The 23,141-nt window shown below is 41.3% G+C and overlaps 1 protein-coding gene across 2 annotated transcripts in view; it reads right to left on the bottom strand.

Moving 5' to 3' along the window:
- Nucleotides 1–1,835: 1,835 nt before the first annotated feature.
- LOC135112249 (Y+L amino acid transporter 2-like) overlaps nt 1,836–23,141 on the bottom strand; it is a 168,078-nt gene continuing 146,772 nt past the window's right edge. The window contains exons 6-17 of one of the 2 annotated variants that reach the window (XM_064026510.1): nt 15,893–16,134; nt 15,019–15,087; nt 14,529–14,751; nt 13,998–14,113; nt 12,914–13,027; nt 12,235–12,379; nt 11,322–11,445; nt 10,758–10,861; nt 9,593–9,689; nt 8,388–8,537; nt 7,266–7,443; nt 1,836–6,746 (exon numbers count right to left, since the gene is read on the bottom strand). In XM_064026510.1, coding sequence (XP_063882580.1) covers nt 7,378–7,443; nt 8,388–8,537; nt 9,593–9,689; nt 10,758–10,861; nt 11,322–11,445; nt 12,235–12,379; nt 12,914–13,027; nt 13,998–14,113; nt 14,529–14,751; nt 15,019–15,087; nt 15,893–16,134 — 1,450 coding nt within the window. In that variant the 3' untranslated portion in view covers nt 1,836–6,746; nt 7,266–7,377. Of the gene's footprint in view, nt 6,747–7,265; nt 7,444–8,387; nt 8,538–9,592; nt 9,690–10,757; nt 10,862–11,321; nt 11,446–12,234; nt 12,380–12,913; nt 13,040–13,997; nt 14,114–14,528; nt 14,752–15,018; nt 15,088–15,892; nt 16,135–23,141 lie in introns of both variants that reach the window. The other variant, XM_064026509.1, reaches the window with a different exon arrangement.

The raw sequence follows: 23,141 nt of genomic DNA, 5'->3' as shown, positions 1-23,141 counted from the left end.
GCACCACCAGCCTGACTGACCCTGGCACCACCAGCCTGACTGACTGACCCTGGCACCACCAGCCTGACTGACCCTGGCACCACCAGCCTGACTGACCCTGGCACCACCAGCCTGACTGACCCTGGCACCACCAGCTTGACTGACCCTGGCACCACCAGCCTGACTGACTGACCCTGGCACCACCAGCCTGACTGACCCTGGCACCACCAGCCTGACTGACTGACCCTGGCACCACCAGCCTGACTGACCCTGGCACCACCAGCCTGACTGACCCTGGCACCACCAGCCTGACTGACCCTGGCACCACCAGCCTGACTGACTGACCCTGGCACCACCAGCCTGACTGACCCTGGCACCACCAGCCTGACTGACTGACCCTGGCACCACCAGCCTGACTGACCCTGGCACCACCAGCCTGACTGACCCTGGCACCACCAGCCTGACTGACTGACCCTGGCACCACCAGCCTGACTGACCCTGGCACCACCAGCCTGACTGACTGACCCTGGCACCACCAACCTGACTGACCCTGGCACCACCAGCCTGACTGACCCTGGGAATCATGGGAGGTGATGTGCAGCACCTCCCTGCCTGTCTGACCACCTCTGGCAACTGACCCTGGCTGGTCATTACCGCCATCAGAGGAAGAAAACAAGAAAAAGCAGAATAACTACCACCAGTGCTATCGGAAAAAGAAAAAGCACCACCACCGCCATCAGAGGAAAAGAAGATCAAAGCAGCAAAAGCACCACCACCGCCATCAGAAGAAGAAGAAGAAGAAGAAGCACCACCACCATCATTGAATTGGCTCCGATATATCCATAAATACATTATATTCATTTGTACTACGACTGACCAAACCTCCTGTGGCGCCAGGCAAAGTTCAACCTGTGATGGGCTGTGTTTAGAGAGGGGAAAAAAGTTCCAGGGGTCAATGTTGCATGGCGTTCATGAAAGGAAAGTATGCTGACTCAGTTAGTGGACTGCTTGACTGACTGCTGCCAGGCAAGGCTGCTGCACCGGCCTTCACACATCCACACCTCCACCTCAACTATTCATGCACCGCATTGCAACTGCCAAGCACCTGCACGTTCCCCCAACAAAGTACACAAATTACACTTTTTTTTTTTTTTCAGTAGCACATGGTTGCTCTTCTTTTCATGACATCGTCGGCTGGTGGTGGAGAGGAGCTGTTCCTTCTCCTTTTATTCTGTCTCCTCTTTCTTATTCTCCTTCTCCTCATCTTCTGTCTCCTGCATTACTTCTCTCTTGTTCCTAATTTTTCTCATAATTTATTCAATGTCAGTTTTTTTTTTTTCATTCCTAGTTCTTTTCTAAACTGATGCACCTTCAGAGAGCTTTTAATAAACTTATGTACACTTGAGCTTTGGACAACTAATTACAAAAGAATTACATGAATATCTGACATTTTCTGTAGTCTTCAGACGCCACATCTCAGACACAAGTTGCGTCTCAGTGTACTGTGATATACTAATATAATACATGAATTTGTGACACTTTAAGCACAATTTATATCTTTTCCTACTCAGCACTCTTATGCACACTAGTCATGTGAGGTACACTTCCATGTATCCTACAATTGTGGGTAATATCATGCTTCCTGGTGTGCACCATGCAACCAGGCTGCCTCATACCACTCAAAGGCCTCTGTCAGGTCTCTGCTTAACCTACGCCTCTGTAAGGAATGTAAATTCAAAAGTTCAGTCTTCTTTCGCAAGGAATGGTCCTCATCCCTGTATACTTTCAGTCTTTCTCCTTTGTACTGAGAGTAAGGGGACTGTAGTGTGGGGACCACAAATGCACACCATAATCTGTGTAGATGTACAACTTTAATAATAGTTCTGGACTTGTACTTTAACAACAAAATTAATCCTACCACACGGTTTGCTTTATTCCTGCTCTCTATGCATTGTTTTCTCTGACAGAGCTTCCCTCACCCACTCATCAACCCCTTAACCCTTCACCTCTTCACAGCTTTCATCTTTGCTGCTTCATCCCTTTATTTTTGTCCTTATATTTCAAACATTCCTATTTACACGACGTCGTGATCAGAAACATCAAGAAATTAATATATATATTTTTTTAAGAGCATAAGAACATGAAAAAAAAAAACAGTAGGTGTACAGGTGGCAGGTGTTGTACAACACATGCAAACCTGTGTCCACTTATCCTCGCTATCCAGAAATTGATCTAATCTTGTACAGTTCCCCATTAGGCAGCTACCATTGGATTACTGCCTTTATCCAGTCATACACGTACATGAGCATATTCACGGGCAGCAAACATGCAAGGTACACTCAAATACTGAGGAGCAAAGCTGTCTCACCTTGTTTCACTGATCACCTGACTCTTGCACACTCTTAAACCAAAGCCATTTTTCACTTGCAATCGACGATTTTATATTCGGATCAAAATTTAAATGATGATTGAGGGCTTTCGTCCTAATGGGGAGATAAGGGCTCCTTCCATAGAGTCTGGTGAATGATGACGCCGGGCTGAACAACTCGCCATGAACGAGGGCACGCCGTGCACCATGCACCAGACACTGGCAGTACGAGGGGTCCTTTAGGGGAGAAAAGGGCTCACTTCATGACAGTGGTTGGGGAGTGGTGTGTGGTGGGTCACCGCTCATGGCGACCCGTGTGGGGCGCGGCAAGGTTGCATCGTCACTGCCCTCACACCCACGGGGCTGGGAGCAGACATAGCTATCGTTTAGCTATCGCCATCGCCCGCATCGTTATCGTGGAAACTCGTATCATTATCGTAGAAAATGGAATCGCATCGTTATCGTGGAAATTCGTATCGTTATCGTGGAATCGCATCGTTATCGTGGAAAATGAAATCGCATCGTTATCGTGGAAAATAAAATCGCATCGTTATCGTGGAAATTCGTATCGTTATCGTGGAAAATGAGATCGCATCGTTATCGTGAAAATTCGTATCGTTATCGTGGAAAATGAAATCGCATCGTTATCGTGGAAAATGGAATCGCATCGTTATCGTGGAAAATGAAATTGCATCGTTATCGTGGAATCGCATCGTTATCTTCGTGACACGGATCGTAAACATCGTTATTTATTTATTTATTTATTTATTTATTTATTATTTATTTATTTATCGTAACATGAAATTCGTAATCTTTAAAATAGTTATCATTATTTCAGTTTTATATAACACATAACTCATACATGATAACAAATCCAGCAGTACAAGTCCTCTATGACAAAAAGTCCAGCAAGGCTCGATACTTTTTTGTAACATGTATCGTATAATTGCGGGAGATGAAATACATCAAGGTGAAATGATGTTAAAATTCCCTTAAACTTTCTTATGTCATTTGAAAGACGCACTGAGCACTGCTCGTAAAGCTGCAGCTGTTACAAGATTTCAACACATCACCCTCCTCCTCCTCCTCCTGCATGGCGCTCTGTTTATCGTTTTCTTTTCTTTCCTTTCCTTCTCTCTCTCTCTCTCTCTCTCTCTCTCTCTCTCTCTCTCTCTCTCTCTCTCTAATGGGTTTCTTTGGTTTTCTTCCGGACATTCTTCGTCCTACACACACACACACACAAAAAAAATAATAAAAAATAAATAAATTAATTAATTAATAAATAAATAAATAAATAATAAACACTCGTGACACTACAGACAAACAAACAGACAAAACAAACAAACAAACACTCTTCACACAGGCAGTGTGTATGACGTGTACAAAAATTAATAACAAACTTCATTAAGGAAATGAAGAAAAAATAAATAAAATTTTGAATTTCAATTACTTTCTGAGAGAGAGAGAGAGAGAGAGAGAGAGAGAGAGAGAGAGAGAGAGAGAGAGAGAGAGAGAGAGAGAGAGAGAGAGAGAGAGAGAATGAAGTAATGTTATATTATGAATTAGAAAATAATAAAAACAAAAACATCCATTATAAGTGAATATTTTAATTTAGCACATACTGACTGGGAAAATTGCGCATGTGACAATGAGGCATCCCGGCTACTCAAAATAGTGAACAAGCTACATCTTTCTCACTTCGTAAGAAAACCCACCCTAGATAACAATACACAGGATATTGTCTTGGCATCAGACGCCGAGTCAATAAATGCTGGTGAGGTTGGCGAGGTCCTGGCTAACAGCGAGCATAAAATTGTACGATGTGAAATAAATTGCGAGGTTGATACCAAAGAAAATGCACTTCTTGTCGCCAGTTATATAAAAAAAAGGTAACATACTGGCCCTTAAATCAGAATTACAAGAAACAATTGGCGATCCGTGTTTGCAAATAAAAACACGGAGCAGATGTGCGCAAGTTTGACAAGCATTCTTCTTGAAGCTGCAAGTAAATGGATCCCTCAAATAAGAAAACGGATAAGTAACACTACAACTCCTCAGTGGATGAGGAAAGACACAGAACACATCCTCGCCAGAAAAACGAGCTTATATGTCAATTGTAAACAATGGAAATCAGATGACGACCATATACTTCATGTAACAACCAAACGATGTTGTGAGAGGGACATCACAAAATAAAAACGTCACCTTCAAATAAATGTATCAAAAAAGCCAAAACTAACCCTAAAAAAACTCTTTCAATAAATACGTAGTAAACAACTGTTAAAGGAAAAATTGCACCGACTAAAGATACTAATAACATGCTTGTTAGTGACAACAATAACATGGCTGCGATTCTTAATAATGTCTTCCATAGCGTGTTTATCACCGAAGATATCTCGACATTACCGACCGCGATCAATATGTTCAAAAAATCTGACATTGAAAGGCTAAGAATAGGTATAATTAGCGAAGACGATGTAACCAAACACCTACGAAGCCTAGATCCCAATAAAAGCACAGGCGCTGATAAAATATCAACAAGACTATTGCGACAATGTCAAGATGAACTTACGTTACCCCTGAAATTACTCTTCAGTAGATCGTTACGTGAAGGAACAGTACCGAGTCATTGGAAATGTGCAAATGTCACAACGATATTCAAGAAAGGTAATAAAAGCGAAGCTGGCAACTACTCACCCATCAGTCTTACCTCGGTACTTATTGAAATTTTAGAAAGACGTCGCAAGGCCTCCTGTCACTCGTATTTCCTGTGTATTCCTGTGTAAACACTCCATTCTCTTCAAGTTAGGCGTTCTGAGACGTCTCCGCCAGTTTTTCTCATCCCCCCCCCAGCTGCTAACTCTGTACAAGGGCCTTATCCGTCCATGTATGGAGTATGCTTCACATGTCTGGGGGGGTTCCACTCCTACTGCTCTTCTAGACAGGGTGGAATCAAAAGCTTTTCGTCTCATCAACTCCTCTCCTCTAACTGACTGTCTTCAGCTTCTCTCTCACCGCCGCAAAGTTGCATATCTAGCTGTCTTCTACCGCTATTTTCATGCTAACTGCTCTTCTGAGCTTGCTAACTACATGCCTCCCCTCCTTCCACGCCCTCGCTGCAAAAGACTTTCTTCTTTCTCTCACCCCTATTCTGTCCACCTCTCTAACGCAAGAGTTAACCAGAATTCTCAATCATTCATCCCTTTCTCTGGTAAACTCTGGAACTCCCTGCCTGCTTCTGTATTTCCACCTTCCTATGACTTGAATTCTTTCAAGAGGGAGGTTTCAAGACACTTATTCATCAATTTTTGACCACTGCTTTGACCCTTTTATGGGACTGGCATTTCAGTGGGCATATTTTTTTTTATTGGATTTTTGTTGCCCTTGGCCAGTGTCCTTCCTACATAGAAAAAAAAAAAAAAAAAAAAAAAAACGCGGCACCAGCAGGCTGAGGAAGAGAGAAAACGGGCATGACGAAGCGATGACTTGTACAAACCTTCACTACTGAACAGACACACCATTGTGGATGGGCCACCAACTTTTCCCTCCTTCTATACCTCCTCTATACCTCGGAGTAGTTAGCTTAGTCAGTGGTTCTCAACCTTTTTCTCTCCATTCCCCCTTCATGGATTCTCAACATTCGTGTGGCTTCCCTTCATTTTTATCCAGAATCCCACCACGACAAAAAAAAAAAAAAAAAAAAAAAAAAAAAAAAAAAAAAAAAAGAGATGAGAACACTGCTTCATTACAAAGTGTACAGCCATTACTGTCTTGTATTGACACTAAATTTTCTTCTTCCGAGGCAGTGATGCAAGTTTTTTTTTTTCCTTATTTAGATTATTAACATTATTTAGAAATGTATAACTTGAAACAGCCCGCCATGGCCCCCCTAAATTCTTGGCAAGGCGCCCAGGTTGAGAACCACTGGCTTACAACAACAGGTGAGGTGGTTAATGTCTAAACTGACGAGTGAAGTCTGCTTTGTGTCAACGATTGCCATTTGTTCACCATTCTGCCCCTGAGAACCTTTTCTTGTTTTTTTTTTTTTTTTTTTTTTTTTTGGTATTACTGTTCAGAGGGAATTAAAGTAGGGAACATTTCAGATATCCATTGTCTACCAGCAGTGTGATTTGCCATGATGCACAGAACCATAATCGAGTGGATAAAATATGTGAAGGCTGTATGATATAATGACACACACACACACACACACACACACACACACACACACACACACACACACACACACACACAAGTGCATTTCTTGGCAGCTGTGGTAGGGCAGCAGCAGCAGTAGCAGCAGCAGTGATGGTAGTAATGGTAGAGGAGGTGCAGTCAGTCACTCCTCACTCAGTTTTCAGAGATATGAAGAGCAACTGTGTCCAAACAGTGAGTTGATCTGTTGGAAGGACACAGGACAATGTCAGTTTTGGATGTGTGGACACCAGGTCAGGTGATGCTGTGTGAGGGAATGGATAGTTTAATTCTCTGTACTTTTTGTGAGAATGTCTGCTTAGTATAGAGATAGATGCACATAAATTTATAAAGCTTGAGGCTAAGATGTAAACAAATACTGAGAATGTTATTACATTATTATATGAATGAAAGTATGGATGTATATTCCTTGCTTCAGCTGTTGGTGAGTGAATAGATGGCACTGAAATAGTTTAATGTAAGAAGGTGGTAAACCATACTGTTCATCATTTATTTTCTTGCCAAGGAAAATATGGCAAACAGTGAATATTACTCACATTATCAAGAAATATTCAAGAAAGATGGAAAAGAAAACCCTAGTCTTTCAGTGCCCCTCCACAAGTAAGGGCTCATTCATACCACTCAGTATTGTCTTGCTACTATTTTGTGGCACACTGGCCTAACATCCCTTGAACAAAAGGACAACCATAAACAGACCACTCACCAAGTGCTGTTCTGACAATTTTTGGCTTGTTCTGCCAGTACACAAAGAGGAAGTAGGCAGGCACCCCAGAGCCAGTGATGAGCAGGCCCATGCCCACCTCATATGGCCGCACTTACAGCGGCAGAAACACCAGGAAGCCACACACCAGCAGGAAGGCGATGGGAACGATGATGTTCACCTGCACAGAGAGGGAGGCGTTGTAGTCTTGTGGCATCTGTGTCCTGTTCTAATTATCAGCATGACATTGGTCTATATATTTAGTATAATTTCTGTGACAAGTATGTCCTCTTTCAGCTACTACCACATTATGTATCTATAACAGGTGTTCCTAATAACTCCTACAAAAAATGGTCACAACAAAAGTTTTTGCAACAGATGAGGTAATGTGTACCTCACCAATGCACACAGCAGCCTTCTTGGAGTGAAGTGGTTTGTCTCTTGTTCAACAGATCATCATGATAATTATACATTTCAACTATAAATAAGCTCTGAGGAGCTAGTATGTATTGATGTGGTGGTTGTGTGGCAGCAGTGGTGCCTAACTCATGTTGGCGATGCATTTATTGATACATTTTCTTTATTTCTCACTAATTCATCTAGGGTGACACAGCTTGCCTAGTTCAGCTTTCAGTGAACAGACTTAATGAAACAGGTTTTCTTGTAAAGGCAGCCATGAAACCAAGTTGTTGGGGATTGACTCCCTGGGCCAGCACTCTCACACAGCAGGCCATGATTCCTGAAACTGGTAATCCACCAGTGTGGGGTTTTCACCTCTCCTTTCAGATCAATTGTTGTTGTTCCCAAGTAACATCCTATTCTCCTTCTCCTGCTAACCCTATTTTTCTCCTGCTTCTCCTCTTTCAGTCTTTTTTTTTCTTATCCTGTTATTTCATCTTCTTCCATTGCTCCATTTTCTAAGGCTGAATCATCATCATAATCCCATTCCCATATTGAGTTGTGAGAAAACACACACACACACACACACACACACACACACACACACAACAAATAAATAAATAAACAAATAACAATAAATGAATAAAAAAAAAATATATATAAATAAATAAAAATAAAACCACAGGCAAATCATAATCACAGCCACCACTGCTGTCTGGTGCTCACCTTGATGGGCCGCTCCATGTCAGGGTATTTCCAGCGCATGTACAGCAGACTGGCAATACTGCACAGGATGAATGAACTCTCTACAAAGCTGGTGTAGTCAATGAGGCAGTAGATGTCCGTGGTGGAGAGGTAGACCAGTGACAACAGGCCCTGGAAGAGGAAGGAGAGGAGGTGGAGGTGAGTCTTTGTGAATATTCCAAGCTGTGGTTAAAATGGAATGCCTTGTCAACCTCTCATTCGGTAAGACAAACTGTTAATGACTGAGTGAAGGAGAGCAGGAAGGGGCATTACAGGCAGTTGTGCCAGATCTCATCATGTGGGGCTGTGGCACCAGGTACTTTGAACTAGTCCCACATGCTTTTGTTCTGATACAGGAGGTGATTACAAGAAAATAATAGACAAACTGCATTTAGACAAATATTCACTTTTAGATGCACCAAGCTAACTAAACATTCCAACCTAAATCTATTTTCTTCATTTGTGAGGATGTGTTCTGTCTGACTGAATAATATATAAAAACTGTGTGTGTGTGTGTGTGTGTGTGTGTGTGTGTGTGTGTGTGTGTGTGTGTGTGTGTGTGTGTGTGTGTGTGTGTGTGTGTGTGTGTGTGTGTGTGTGTGTGTGTGTGTGTGTGTGTGTGTGTGTGTGTGTGTGTAAATCTATTAATAACTCTAGGAAAACTCATCAATCACTTTTCATACAAATACATAAACTTGGAAACTAGAGACTGATGAAGTTAAGAACTAAAAATGTTTGTGTAGGTAAGCAATAATGTACACATAAGTACATTCACTTCCATACTTCTTTCCATCTGTCAAAATATTAGCTCACACTGCACATCCTGAGGGGACACCATATGGACCATGATGCATGCTCACACACACACACACACACACACACACACACACACACACACACACACACATACACACACACACAGTAGTAGTGGTAGTAGTATTTTACAGACAAAAAAAACATTGAAAATAACACAAAAAATTATGTTGTTTTTGTCCAACTTCAAAAGAACACAACCTCAACATGTAGAGTACTAATTGAACAAAAGCTACTATTCACAAAAATTATGAAATGTGTCACACATACTGTTTTAAAATACATAAAAGCCACAGCAATGAATCTGTTAATGACAATAATAAAAAAAAACTATAAACACACACACACACACATAGCATTGCACAATGTCTTACCAGGAAGATGAGAGAAGACATTGGAGTGTTGCATTTGCAGTTGATAAGAGCAAGGTTGTCTGGGAAGTGGCCTTGTCTTGCACCCACGAAGCACAACCTGTCAACATCATTAAGCTGGTGAGTGGGGCATTACTACCAGTCATAACTTGTGCTCTAAATCTGACAGAGAGTAGAGGGAGTGTATGAAAGGAATGGATTGTGGAGCTCATGGAAATCTTGCAATCAAGTATATCTAAATTCTTGAATAAAGTGGATTCTCTGTTAAAATAAATAAGATAACTTTAGAATTGAACTCCATCATCATTAGTGGTTATAACTGAAGCAGGAAATCTCTTAATATAGCATAGTGGTATTTTCACCAAACACTACAGCTATTCATATATGACAGAAAACCTGAAAGCAGGAGTATAACACCAGATGTGAGTTTAGGTATGAGAGAGAGAGAGAGAGAGAGAGAGAGAGAGAGAGAGAGAGAGAGAGAGAGAGAGAGAGAGAGAGAGAGAGAGGAGAGAGAGAGAGAGAGAGAGAGAGAGAGAGAGAGGAGAGGAGAGAGAGAGAGAGAGAGAGAGAGAGAGAGAGAGAGAGAGAGAGAGAGAGAGAGAGAGAGAGAGAGAGAGAGAGAGAGAGAGAGAGAGAGAGAGAGAGAGAGAGAGAGAGAATTTCCTTACGTTTCTTATAATTGATGGATGACAATGAAAGATAGAAATAGATGTGTCAGTATGTTCCCTGCATGGACTGCCACATGTAGGCCTGATGGCTTCTTTTACAAGTTCTCTTAGTTTTCTTAATTGTGTTTTGAATTAAGAAAGCCTAAATTCCTCAGTCCAAAAGAGCTAGACAATCCTGAAGTGAAGTAGTATGCATTTGTGGTTATGATGAGTCAAGTGTATGAGAGGAAGAACAGTTAAATTTTCTCCAGACCCTCATGTTGATGCCTTGCCTTGCCTATCTACCCTGAAGGATAAAACAAGCCTGGTATAGAGATAGTAGATAGCCTGAGATGTGTGGATGTAGTGGGATTTACCTAGTTTTTCCTATCTAAGAGCAGGTGGTCAGGAAGAGTGATGAATCAGCTGGGAAAATTATATATATATTACATCAACAAACAAAATAGGTGGTGAACAGATGAAAATAGATCTGAAAGGCTAGCGGGAGCAACACCCACCTGGAGGAAGTCATGATGTGCACTGAGAGACCACCAAAGGCTGAGAGGGCCACCAGCAAGGGCATCACCCAGCTGCCGCTGCCCATTAGACGGTCAGCAAAGGTCTGTCATCAAGGCAACAACAACAACTAAGATTATGTTCTGTAACACTGACCATTAGCTTGGATAGTGTGTGATAAAATTATTAAAAAACAAAGGGGAGAAAATTTAGAAAGGTAAGTAATTCTCATATTATATAATGCTTGAAGTCTGCAGCTGCTAGATAAGCCAAACTTAATATTAATGATAATTCCTGATTATTGTCTTTTCCTCTAACATAAATACACTGTGGTATGCTAATAGGAGAACCAAAATATCTAAGCTATTACATATAATTGTAAAGTTTAAAGAATGGACTCAAAACACTAGAAAAGTCCGAGCAATGTCTGCTATAATTACGTTCTCTATAAAAATAATTACCGAATGATCTGACTAACTTCTCTATCACTTGTGCCACAACATTCACATGGTGCCATCAACAACACAATGCAAATTACTCATGGAAGCTGTCAATGGTGTACTCACAACAGCAATGGCATCAGAGGCCAGCATGTCGACAGGGGAGAGCACAGCCAGGTAGGCAACATTGGCCATCGCGTAGACCAGCGTCACCAGTGGCAGGGAGATGTAGACGGCCCGGGGCAGGTTACTGTGGGCAGGGTGTGATGTTAACAGGACTGGTGGTGACTGGTGGTGATATCTGATCATTGAGCTCCTTGTATTTCTCAAAATTAATTATGTACTAACAGGACATAACCTTCACAATGTTGCTCATATTCTAGTAAAGCTGTTCTTAATTATTTCTTGTGAAGATGTAATGTATAGAAAACCCATAATGTGAACAAGATATTACTATTTCCTTCACATAAATTTATACAAAAATAGTTATACAGAATCCAAGGAAGGAACAAAAATACTTTATGAGGAAAACACTGTAACCAATGAAACAATATTTGTCACTCCAACAAAGAAATCAAAATAATACAAAAACAAAGGTAATTTGCATTCATGATACCTTTAGGTGGCATGTTAATTTGATACAAAGACATATAGATCATTTGCAAAATATACAAGTCCAAAATGGAAAAAGATGATTCACATATCACGATTTATAGATAACAGATAAAAAGCAAAGGTATATGCTTAAAAGATAGACCATTCTGTCACAACTCTACAAAGAAGTATGCTCTCCATTACAAAAACAGCAAGAAATTAATCTATCATAAATGAGCGAGGTAAACCTGACTAGAGCTTGAACCCAAATCTGACAACCCAAAAGGACAAGTTTTTACTGCTTGGACCATAAGGGAAGCACCTCACAGTCAGTCGTGCTTTGCCTTGTGTTTGTGTCTTGTCACAGTAAAGCTTGAGCCAAGGCCTACAAACCAGCTGGTGTGAGTGGCAGAGTGGTGCCAAGTGAGGGAGAGACGGTACTCACACAAATGGGTTCTTCAGCTCCTCCGTCATGAAGTTGAGGTAGTTCCATCCAGCATAGGAAAATATGCCTGAGTAGAAGGAGACAGCTATCTCGCCTGGCTCAGTGCTGGTGCCCTGGAAGGAGTTGTGGAAGTTCCCAGTGTTGCCTAAAAAGTGGAGGTGAAGATTATTATGATGTAGATTTTTTTTTTGTGTACTTCAGAAAGACTGTTAGGAACTTTTAATGTGTTCTGGAACTTGGATTTTTCACATCTTGACTGTAAAGAATCAACAAAAGCACAATAAAGCAAAGTTCTATGCATAAAAATGGCTTACTAACAAGACTTAAACAAGGGTTAAAATAGAAAGCCATAGGAAACATGAACACATATAACTGAAGGCACTAAAGAATGATTAGATTGGTGTGCTACTACAATTAACAAGATTTCACAACAGGATCAATCAAACTTGCTATGTGAGGTCTCAGACACATATGATTTTGTTCTATCCCTACAAAAAATAAAGTAAACATCAGTCTTTTAAAATATACTTAATAGCTATGGGATACAAGACTCCCCAAAATTAATATAATGTAGACTGACACCTGACTGACTGACTGGCTGATGGCATTGCAGTGAAAGGCAACGCTGCTAAAGACACATTGACTCACTCACTCACTGCTCACTTGTTCAAACACTCACCCATGCAAAGGTGGACAATGCCAGCAATGATGACAATGAGCAATGCACCAATCTTGGTCACCATGAAGAAATCCTGCAGCTTGGTGGTGACTCGTACATTCCAGCAATTCAGTGCTGTCAGGAAGCCTGGATGGGGAGGACACAGTAACAGTCAAATATTAAAAAACTACACAACTCTAAACAGAATAAGAAATAATAAACAATGCCTTTCATTATTACAGAGAACCATACTATACATAATATAGTAAATCTGTCAAAAGAAACTCTGTATGATGTAATATTTGTAAAAGCATAAGAACTGGTCAAAACCTTTTTAATGTGTTTTTTTATGGACCACAACCTATAATGTGTATATACTGTACATATTTTTCTTGGTGCAGTAAAAAAAAATATCTATATATCTAAAGATGAAAAGATGCTGGAATTATAAGAATAAAAAAAAAAATATATATATAAAAATAAATAAATAAATAAAACAGTGTGTGTGTGTGTGTGTGTGTGTGTGTGTGTGTGTGTGTGTGTGTGTGTGTGTGTGTGTGTGTGTGTGTGTGTGTGTGTGTGTGTGTGTGTGTGTTTACCTAGTTTACCTAGTTGTGGTTTATGGGAGGGGAGTAATCTCATAGTATCCCATCTCTGCATCTATCCAGTTTGGTCTTAAAAGCATGGACAGTTATGGCATTGACAACATCTTCACTGAGTTCATTCCCTTTGTTCACACTTCTGTGAGGAAAACTATACTTTTTGATGTCTCTTCAACAGTTCTTCAACTTCTTACTTCTTCAATTTCTTACTGTGTTCCCTTGTACTGTGTGTCTAAAGTTATAAAACATTCTTTGTTCATATTTTTCATACCATTTATCATTCTATAGATGTTTATTAAATCCCCTCTCTGTCTCCTATTTTCAAGGATAGGAATTTCCAGCATTCTTAATCTCTCTTCACAGGTCACCTTACTCAACTCCGGAACCATCATAGTGACTACTCTGTGTGTGTGTGTGTGTGTGTGTGTGTGTGTGTGTGTGTGTGTGTGTGTGTGTGTGTGTGTGTGTGTGTGTGTGTGCTCCAGGACCAAAGCATCACTCACATATGGACAGTGCTGCAATGAGCCGCACAGCATCGTCTGGCAGGTCACAGTTGGGGAAGAACGGTTGAATCACATACTTGGCAAAGGCCAGCGCCATGATGGCATTGGTGGTGGGCCTGGAGAGGGACAGAGGCATCAGTACAGCACACACTACTGAGGAAGACCAAAGCATTAGCAATATGCCAGTGAAATGTACAGTTTTGGATGCTTGAATGGGAGGTGAACATTAATGTTATACAGTGTGCATAGTTATCATGGCATTAATAAGTACTAATATCAAGTAAGAGGGACACAGGCACTGTACCAGTATAACAACACACTACTGAAGAAGGCCAAAGCTTTGATAATATAACAGTGAACTAAGGAATGTGAAATGTTCTAGATGAGCATTAAGTTACAGTTTTCAGTGTAAAGTTATCACAGCACTAAGTATTAAGATCAAGTAAGATATTAGTAAGATGGCAAAACCCTTATGCACTTATAGACATGATGGTCACCACTTGAACACTTGCACAATAAACTTAACTTTACACAAAGATGAGGTTGGCAGCCCAGAGGAAAAGGAAGGCAGGGAGGGAGCCAAAGCCAGCATTAATGTACGCATAGTCTCCGCCTGATTTTGGTATGGATGTGCCCAGCTCTGCATAGCATAGCGCGCCCACCAGCGACATGAGGCCACACATCACCCACACCACCAGCGACATGCCCACGCTGCCTGTCTCCCTCAGCACTCCCTTGGGCGAGGTGAAGATGCCTGCAGAGAGAGAGAGAGAGAGAGAGAGAGAGAGAGAGAGAGAGAGAGAGAGAGAGTGTGTAATGAGACTGAAACGCTTGGTGGCAACTCCAAGCTTTATTCAACAAAATACCAGGCTCTCATATTTGTAACAGATACAGACAAAAATAACTACCGACAATTACACAACACATTAACTCAATATAAACAATTAATGACAATCATGCAACACAGCACGAACACAGTACATAACAGGACAAAACAACATAAATACACACACAAACTCACACATTAACAGAAGGAAACAGCTAGGTCTGCACTGGCCTGTGGTACCATTGTGACTGACGATACACAGTGCTACCAAACGTGAAAACAGTAACTCCAGTCAGTGTTGCCAATGTACAATAATTACCACAGAGAGAGAGAGATAGAGAGAGAGATAGAGAGAGAGAGAGAGAGAGACCTTGATAATTACTGTGTTAACATTTTCACATCTGCTACACACACACACACACACACACACACACACACACACACACATTGCTACAGTTAGTATTACTTTTGCTATTTTCTGATAATTAGTATTGGTACTGGTGTTTACAATTTTTTTACATTATAGCATTACATTATATCATCATGCTTTTCCCTTGTATATTTTTGTCTCTCAAGATGTTTATTATAAAATTTTATTACTATTTTTATTATTATTATTATTATTATTATTATTATTATTATTATTATTATTATTATTATTATTATTATTTTATTATTATTATTGTTATTATTATTATTATTATTATTATTATTATTATTATTATTATTATTATTTGTTACATCATCAAGAGAACTCAAAAGAAAAAAAGAGAAGAAAATCTGATAATATTTAGCTTTCCAGAATATACACATACATAGACTACTGTACCATACAGATTCGTGTGAAAACAACAACAATAACAACAACAACAATAATAATAATAATAATAATAATAATAATAATAATAATAATAATAATAATAATAACAAGCCAAAACAAAAATATACACAAGAATAAAAAATAAAGCAATATTAATATAAAGGATTGCAAAAATGAGAAAATGCAAAAACAATTTGGTACACACACACACACACACACACACACACACACACACACACACACACACACCTGAGCCCACAATGATGCCAAGGATGATGGCCACGCCCTCCAGCAAGCCGAGTTCCTTCTTGAGCTGTGTCTTTTGCGTTTCATCCTCGCCCACCTCCCCAGGTGGCCTCTCCTCCTTGGGAGTCATGGGCTCCAGCTCCGCCGTGAGGGCCTCCGTGGTGTCGCTGGTGGGCACGCGCTTGGCCGGCATGCTGGTGGTGTCGGTGGTGTCGGTGGAGATGGTGGTGGTGGTGAGAATGGACCTGGGGAAAAGACGCAGAATAAGTTATGGTTCATATTTTGAAACATTTCAGTCCGCATCCTGACTAGTTTTAAAGGTCTCTAGTTGAAGCTATACGGGTTTCCAAGGGTGTTTCTAGGGCTCTAGATTAACAATATTTCTACACTATCAACAGGAAAAACAGCCTTGAGAATCCGGCTAAACATCTCTGTGGCCTTTGAAAATGGTCGTGGTGAGAAAGCAAAAGCGTTTCTGAATACGAGGCAGCGTCGCAGAGTTAGTTGGTGAGATTGGACCTAGAGAGAAGACGGCACATTGAGAACAAAAGAAAACAAAGGAAGTTGCAAGATGCCATCAGGCCTATACACGTGGCAGTCCTTGTAAGAAAAAAAAAAAACCTACTTATTTCCACCTCTCCATAAATTCATCTAATCTTTTAAGGCTCCCTAATGACTCAATTGGTTTCCATTCAGTTCATCTACCACTCTATTTGAGAACCATTTTTCTTATCTCTTTTCTAAATCTATTTCAAGACGGGACTATATTCTGAAACACTTCTGCGCCGCACCTCCACTACTTTCAAAAGACTGGTTGTTAAAGATTCACGATTTTTTAATGGTGTTTTTTTTTTATGGTTCTATTGACAGATTAATAAGATTTCTACATTACCGACAGGAGTCTTGAGAATCCGGTTAGTCATCTCTGTGGCCTTTGAAAAATAGTCGTGGTGAGAAAGCAAAGCGTTTCAGAATACGGACCATTATAAGGATATGTACTAGGCAGCATTGTATGTTTTGCTTATTGCCGTGCGTGTTTGATATAAGAAAGGGAAAGGCAACGCCATCAATAACAAAGTTAGCGTCACGAAGAACTATAATAACAGACTGAATCATGACAAGACGTAAAATGTAAAAATAATAAATGAATGTATGATTGAATGAATGAATGAATGAGTGGATGAATAAATAAGTAAATAATGAACACTAAACGATAAGAAAAGAATGAGGGAAGAATGTTAGCGGGAAAGGTTTACGTCTCTCGTTTGTATGTATAGGCTGATTTGCGCTCGCTGCCCAGACGGATCGAACCGCGTCCACTCACTCCCGCAGACTTGTGTGGCGGGCGGTGGCGACGGTGGCAGGGGCGGCACACTCATCCAGGCACACTGTACGCTTCTCAGCAGAAACGAAATTACGGGTGATAGATTAGATCCTGCTATAATTATGTGTTATTTGGATGATGACGATGGTCTTACTAACCACATGACGCGTCCAGATTCAGTGACAGTTACTTACTGAAGGCTACATTTATCTCTAGGGCAATAATTACGTGTTGGCGAGATCTGTGGCCCGTGTTCAGAAACGCTCTGCTCTTTCACCATGACTATTTTCAAAGGTTACAAAAAATTCTTTCTCTTGTTAATAATGTGGAAATCTTGTTAATCTGTCACTAAAACCATAGCCAGTATCCTTAAAAACCCGTGTAACGTCAACTAGAGTCTTTTGAAAGTAGTGGAGGTGCAGCGCAGAACTGTTTAAATATGTGGTCTTATGCACTAAAATCACAATTATTGACATGACACCGCCGCCGTGAGTGAGGTGTTGACTTGTGGTCACTTTAAGGACCGCACAGAGCCATTCCTGTGTCCTGTGCTGCAGTCCCCACGCTACTGTTACGCCAGGCGAAACGCAATTGTATGTAAAATTACGATGAATGAGAGCATGTTACAATAAAATTTGGTATAATTCTGCTGGCTGTTGTTCCATTGTTAAGTGCGGAAGAAAGCCCCGCTGTCCTGTCTGTCACGTGACACCAGCACCACCACGCGAATAGACCGTATTCAGAAACCCTTTTGTGCCGCACCTCAACGACATTCAAAAGGCTCTAGTTGAAGTGACACGGATTTTTAAGAGTGTTTTTATAGTTTTAGTGAGATACTAACGGGATTTTTACGCTATAAACAGGAAAAAAAAACACTCTTAAGGACCCAGCTAATCATCTGTGGCCTTTAAAAATAGTCGTGGTGAGAAAGCAAAGCGTTTTAGAATACCGGCCAAATTGTACCATGGTTTAGAGTCCGTGCTCAAGGCCGAGCCACCGGAACAAGGCGAGCAAGTGTGGACTAAACTCAGCTGTGTGACATCCGCTCAGCACCCCAGCTGCGTCAGATTTCCCGGCAAAAACAAGGGCAATCGGCCAATCAGAGCGTCGCGTCGTGTTCCAGGCCTCAGATAACAACCGCAACGAAACTCTTAAAAACAAAAACGCCTTCCATAATCTATGAAGGCGGATGGGGAGGGGAGAGAAGGACGTCCCTAGTCCCCCACCCAACCCTCGCCCACCTGCAGGCACCACTTGGTTCATGCAGACAAATGAGGTCAACTGGCGCGGGAGGCGTGGTGAAGCTGAGGCGCGACAGAAGGCGGGAGGCAGGATGGCGGTGATGGTAGCCAGCTGGTGGAAGTAAGTGGCAGGGAAGAAGCAAAATATAAGGAAAGTAAGAGTGACAGGGAGGAAGGAAGTAATCTGGTGAACTTGTAAGCAGCAGCACGACATGGCGGTGGAGTCTTGGTTGTTGCCACAGAACGCCAACAACAATGAAGGATTTTTTTCTTTTCTTCCCACGCCGTTTTCCTGTAGCTAAGAATTACTGTCATGTACGGGGCTGTCTTCATCTGCTCTTATCAAGATACACACATACACACGTTAAATGTTAATACGCACTTCTGACTGGAGAGAGAGAGAGAGAGAGAGAGAGAGAGAGAGAGAGAGAGAGAGAGAGAGAGAGAGAGAGAGAGAGAGAGAGAGAGAGAGAGAGAGATTTCAGGTAACCATTTCAACATTACATATACTCCAAGCAGCTAAAAAACAATAAAAAAAAAGTGTATTCCTTCATATCGCCCATTCATAATTTCTCTTCGTCAGTGTCGGTTTTCCCTGTTCCCTGTTCTCCCTTCCTTGCGTTTCGTTATTCCGTTTTTCACATCTTGTATCCTTATTCTCCTACTCTCTTTCCTCTTTCCTCCCTCCTTTTCCACTTTTTTACTATATTTTCTTCCTCAGTCTCGACTTCGTTTTCCTGTGTTTACTCTTTCTCTTCCCTTCTTTCGTCTTGACTCAAAGTTTCCTTCTTTTCTTACCCATTTTCCTTTCAATTCAGTTCTCTTTATTTTTCTTCGCACTAGTATTCGTGTCAGTTTTTATTTCCTCTCTTTGCAGATCTCTTATTTCTTCAAGTTTTCTTCCTTCGTATCAAATTAATTTTCCACTCTTTCCTACATATCTCCTTTCTCAGTTGCATCACTCGCCACCTCACCTTCCCTCACACGGCAAGGCAGAGCAGTAGTCGTGCGCACCTCAATATGTCCTGTGAGCGACTGGAGGGCGGAGGGTGGATGAGATGTTTATTTCAATGAGGCAACAATGGCGACGATGCCAAGCAGCACACACGTGGAGAGAGAGAGAGAGAGAGAGAGAGAGAGAGAGAGAGAGAGAGAGAGAGAGAGAGAGAGAGAGAGAGAGAGAGAGAGAGAGAGAGAGAGAGACCATAATAGATGTGCGACGTAGGGTGTCATGATAATAAAGAAGAAAAATGCTTAGCCCTGACACACCTTCACCCACAACGTACAAGTATACACAATAGCTTAAAGTCGAGTAACTCCTAATGTGCTCTGCGTTTTCCTTTAATCCTTTAAGGCCCGTCTTCAGAAACATTCTGCTCTCTCATCACAACTATTTTCAAAGGCCACAGCAATGACTAGCCAGGTTCTCAAGAGTGTTTCTCCCGTCAGTAATGTAGAAATCTTGTTTATTTATCACTAGAACCATAAAGACACCCTTAAAAACACCCTTAAAAAAATAGTGTAACTTCAAAATTAATAAAGCCTTTTGAAAGTAGTGGAGGTGCGGCGCAGAAGTGTTTCAGAATACAGACCTAAATTTTCAGCTCAGATAGGCTCTTAGCAGGTCACGGGCTGGGTGGGGGCTGATGGAGACCTCTTGACACCGTGGAAGAGAGTGCGGTATAAGGACCCCTGACCGTGACTAAACATACTACTCAATCTGACCTCATAACATCCTTCTCAGACACATTCAGTCCATGCAAGTCGGTCCTCCTCGTGTCAGCCACCCCCGCCGTGCGTCACACTGGCCGTGTTCTGCCACGCTTTGTGTTCTCATCACGACAAATTGCAAAGGCCACCAAGATGATTTTCCGGGGTTTTCATGGGCACTTTTTCTCACCGATGATGCAAAGCCCTTGTTGAACTTTCCCTAGAACCATGAAAACACTGACGTACAAGCCTGGTAACTTCCACTGCAGCCTATCATGACGAGTAGAGATATGCTGATCGAGGCGTTTTGAGGCTGTAAGACCGTATTCTGAAACACATCTGCGCTGCACCTCCACTGCTTTCATAAGGCTTGAGTTGAAAAGACGGGCATTCAGTGACGGTATTATTGCGGCTCTAGTGACAGATTAACAAGATTTCTACATAAGCATCTGGATAAACACCTTTGAAAATAGTCGAAGTGAGAGCAGAGCGTTTCAAAATTACAGACCTATGAGCCCATTCACTAACACGCGCGCACACACCCCAGTCTGTAAACACACAAACGCCTCACGTTATCAAAGGCACCGGTATCTCGGGTATCGCCGCATCATCAGGGACGTTACACATTAATAACAGACACCACTGCGTAGAATTCGTGACAGCATGTTGGCACGAGTACCTACGCATTATTATTTCTGTTACTATATATTATGTCTTAATATAGATGATGGGAGTGTGGAGGAGGAGGAGGAAGAGAAACACACGAGGACAAACGGAAGCAGACATGTTTGACTATCTGACTATCTAACATGCAGTAAAATAGGATAACACAGACGAAAGCTCCTCCCCACCCACTGCTCCCTCCACCCAGGACGGATAGTAAAAAAAATATATATAAATAAATAAATAAATTAATTAATTAATTAATTAATTAATAAATAAATAAATAAATAAATAGATAAATTATATATATATATATATATATATATATATATATATATATATATATATATATATATATATATATATATATATATATATATATATATATATATATATGTAATAATGAGAAACTAATGAAATTTTATATTGAAAAGACATTGTAAGTACCACTATTCCTACTTTTTTTCAGTCAGCAAGAACTTCAGTAAAGCAACAAAAGGAGGAGGAGGAGGAGGAGGAGGAGGAGGAGGAGAAGGAGGAGGAGGAGGAGGAGGAGGAGGAGGAGGAGGAGGAGGAGGAGGAGGAGGAGGAAAAGAAGAAGGAGGAAGAGAAAGGACGATCAAATATATATGTCGCATATACAGGCTTGTCAAGCGAGAGGTGACTACACAAGCCACGCACACGCACGCACACACGCACGCACGGACACACACACGTCACGTGCCCAAAAGACGTGCACAGAAGCAAGGAAGAAAGGGTCACAGCCCCACGAATCCAGCAGTCTGCACTTCTTCAGTTGGGATCATATTGGATGATTTTCATTAAACTCCAAGGCTGCTCTCTGCCAATCGGTGAATTACGTAGTGCCAAATAAAATCCTCGCTTGAAAAGTCTTTAATTTTGTATAATTCTGAGCTACAATGGAGTATTTCTGTGATTAACATTAGGTTATTTTTATTAAGTTAAATAGCTGTTCTTTTACAATTATGTTACGTATTGTGTGTAGTAAAATCCTGCGCTTAAAATTCTCTACTTTTATGCAACTCTGCGCTACAATGGAATATTTAGCCCTCTCCCTAATTACCAGTCACTCTGAAATACCTTTAGTTGTTCTCTGAACTGGGAAGAAAATGCAAAATATATTCTTTTTCATTGTTAATTTTCTTGTAGATGGTCATAAAGACTTCACGCATTGCTTCTGGTGCTGGTAATTGTTCTGTGTAGCAGTGAAAGGGTTAAACAGGTTCCAAGAGGCCGCTTGAATTCTACAGCATGCAACACACAAACAAGAGTCGTAATTACGGAGGAGTAACCGACAGATGCGAGGCGGCGATAAGTGCGCGGGAGGAAAGGACGTAAGAAACTACACGCGTGGATGGACGAAACTAGAGTGGAGGTACAGTCACGCCTCGTCAAGTAATACAGAAGTGGAAATACAGTGGTGGTCAGTTATGTAATACAGAAGTGGAAGTATACAGTCACTGCCAGTCACCAAATACATCACACTTCCTTCCACCGTGCCTAGCGTTCCTGCCTTAACCTTCACCTCATCGCCTCTGCTCCACCACACTCCCGTCCACCTCAATCTCATCTCCTCTGCCACACCACACTCCCTTCCACCGTGTTTAGCGTTCAGGTCTGTCCCTCAACTCAGGTGTGCTAAGAAACAATCACTTGTCTGGTGTTGTTGAGAGACTGTCAGCATCTGATGGAAGAACGTCACAGTGAGGGAAACATGCAATATACGAGTACCTAGTGGAGCTAAAATTTACGTACAGAAGTTTACTCCATTTCTGACCAACACTGTGTGTGCCCAAGAACAAATTAAGAGCACACGAAAAGGGAGATAAATGTACGAATGAATGATTAAAAGTTAAATGAAACGGTGAATAAGAATGTGAAAATAAACAAATAAACAAATAAATAGACAGAAAAATATGTATATTAGAATGTTAAAATGCACAGAAAATTTCTTCTATTAAAAGACAATTTTATCTTCCTTTTGCAGAGAGAGAGAGAGAGAGAGAGAGAGAGAGAGAGAGAGAGAGAGAGAGAGAGAGAGAGAGAGAGAGAGAGAGAGAGAGAGAGAGAGAGAGAGAGAGAGAGAGAGAGAGAGAGAGAGAGAGAGGTTGTAGTTACGTCGCGTCACGTCACGGTAGGGGGAGAGGGGAGGGAAGGGGAGGAAGGGGAGAAGGAAGGACAGTATGCAGTTGTTGATGGGACGGAAGGAAGGGAAGGGGGAGGGGTAAGTGGATTATGTAAATGTCTAAATAAGTGCCAAGGAATAGTGGTACAGAGCCAAGGCTGCAAGTGC

Source organism: Scylla paramamosain, chromosome 23, assembly GCF_035594125.1.
Source record: "Scylla paramamosain isolate STU-SP2022 chromosome 23, ASM3559412v1, whole genome shotgun sequence".
NCBI lineage: Eukaryota > Metazoa > Arthropoda > Malacostraca > Decapoda > Portunidae > Scylla > Scylla paramamosain.
The sequence above is the reverse complement of the archived record's forward strand: the minus strand, read 5'-3'. Positions and strand labels throughout refer to the sequence as shown.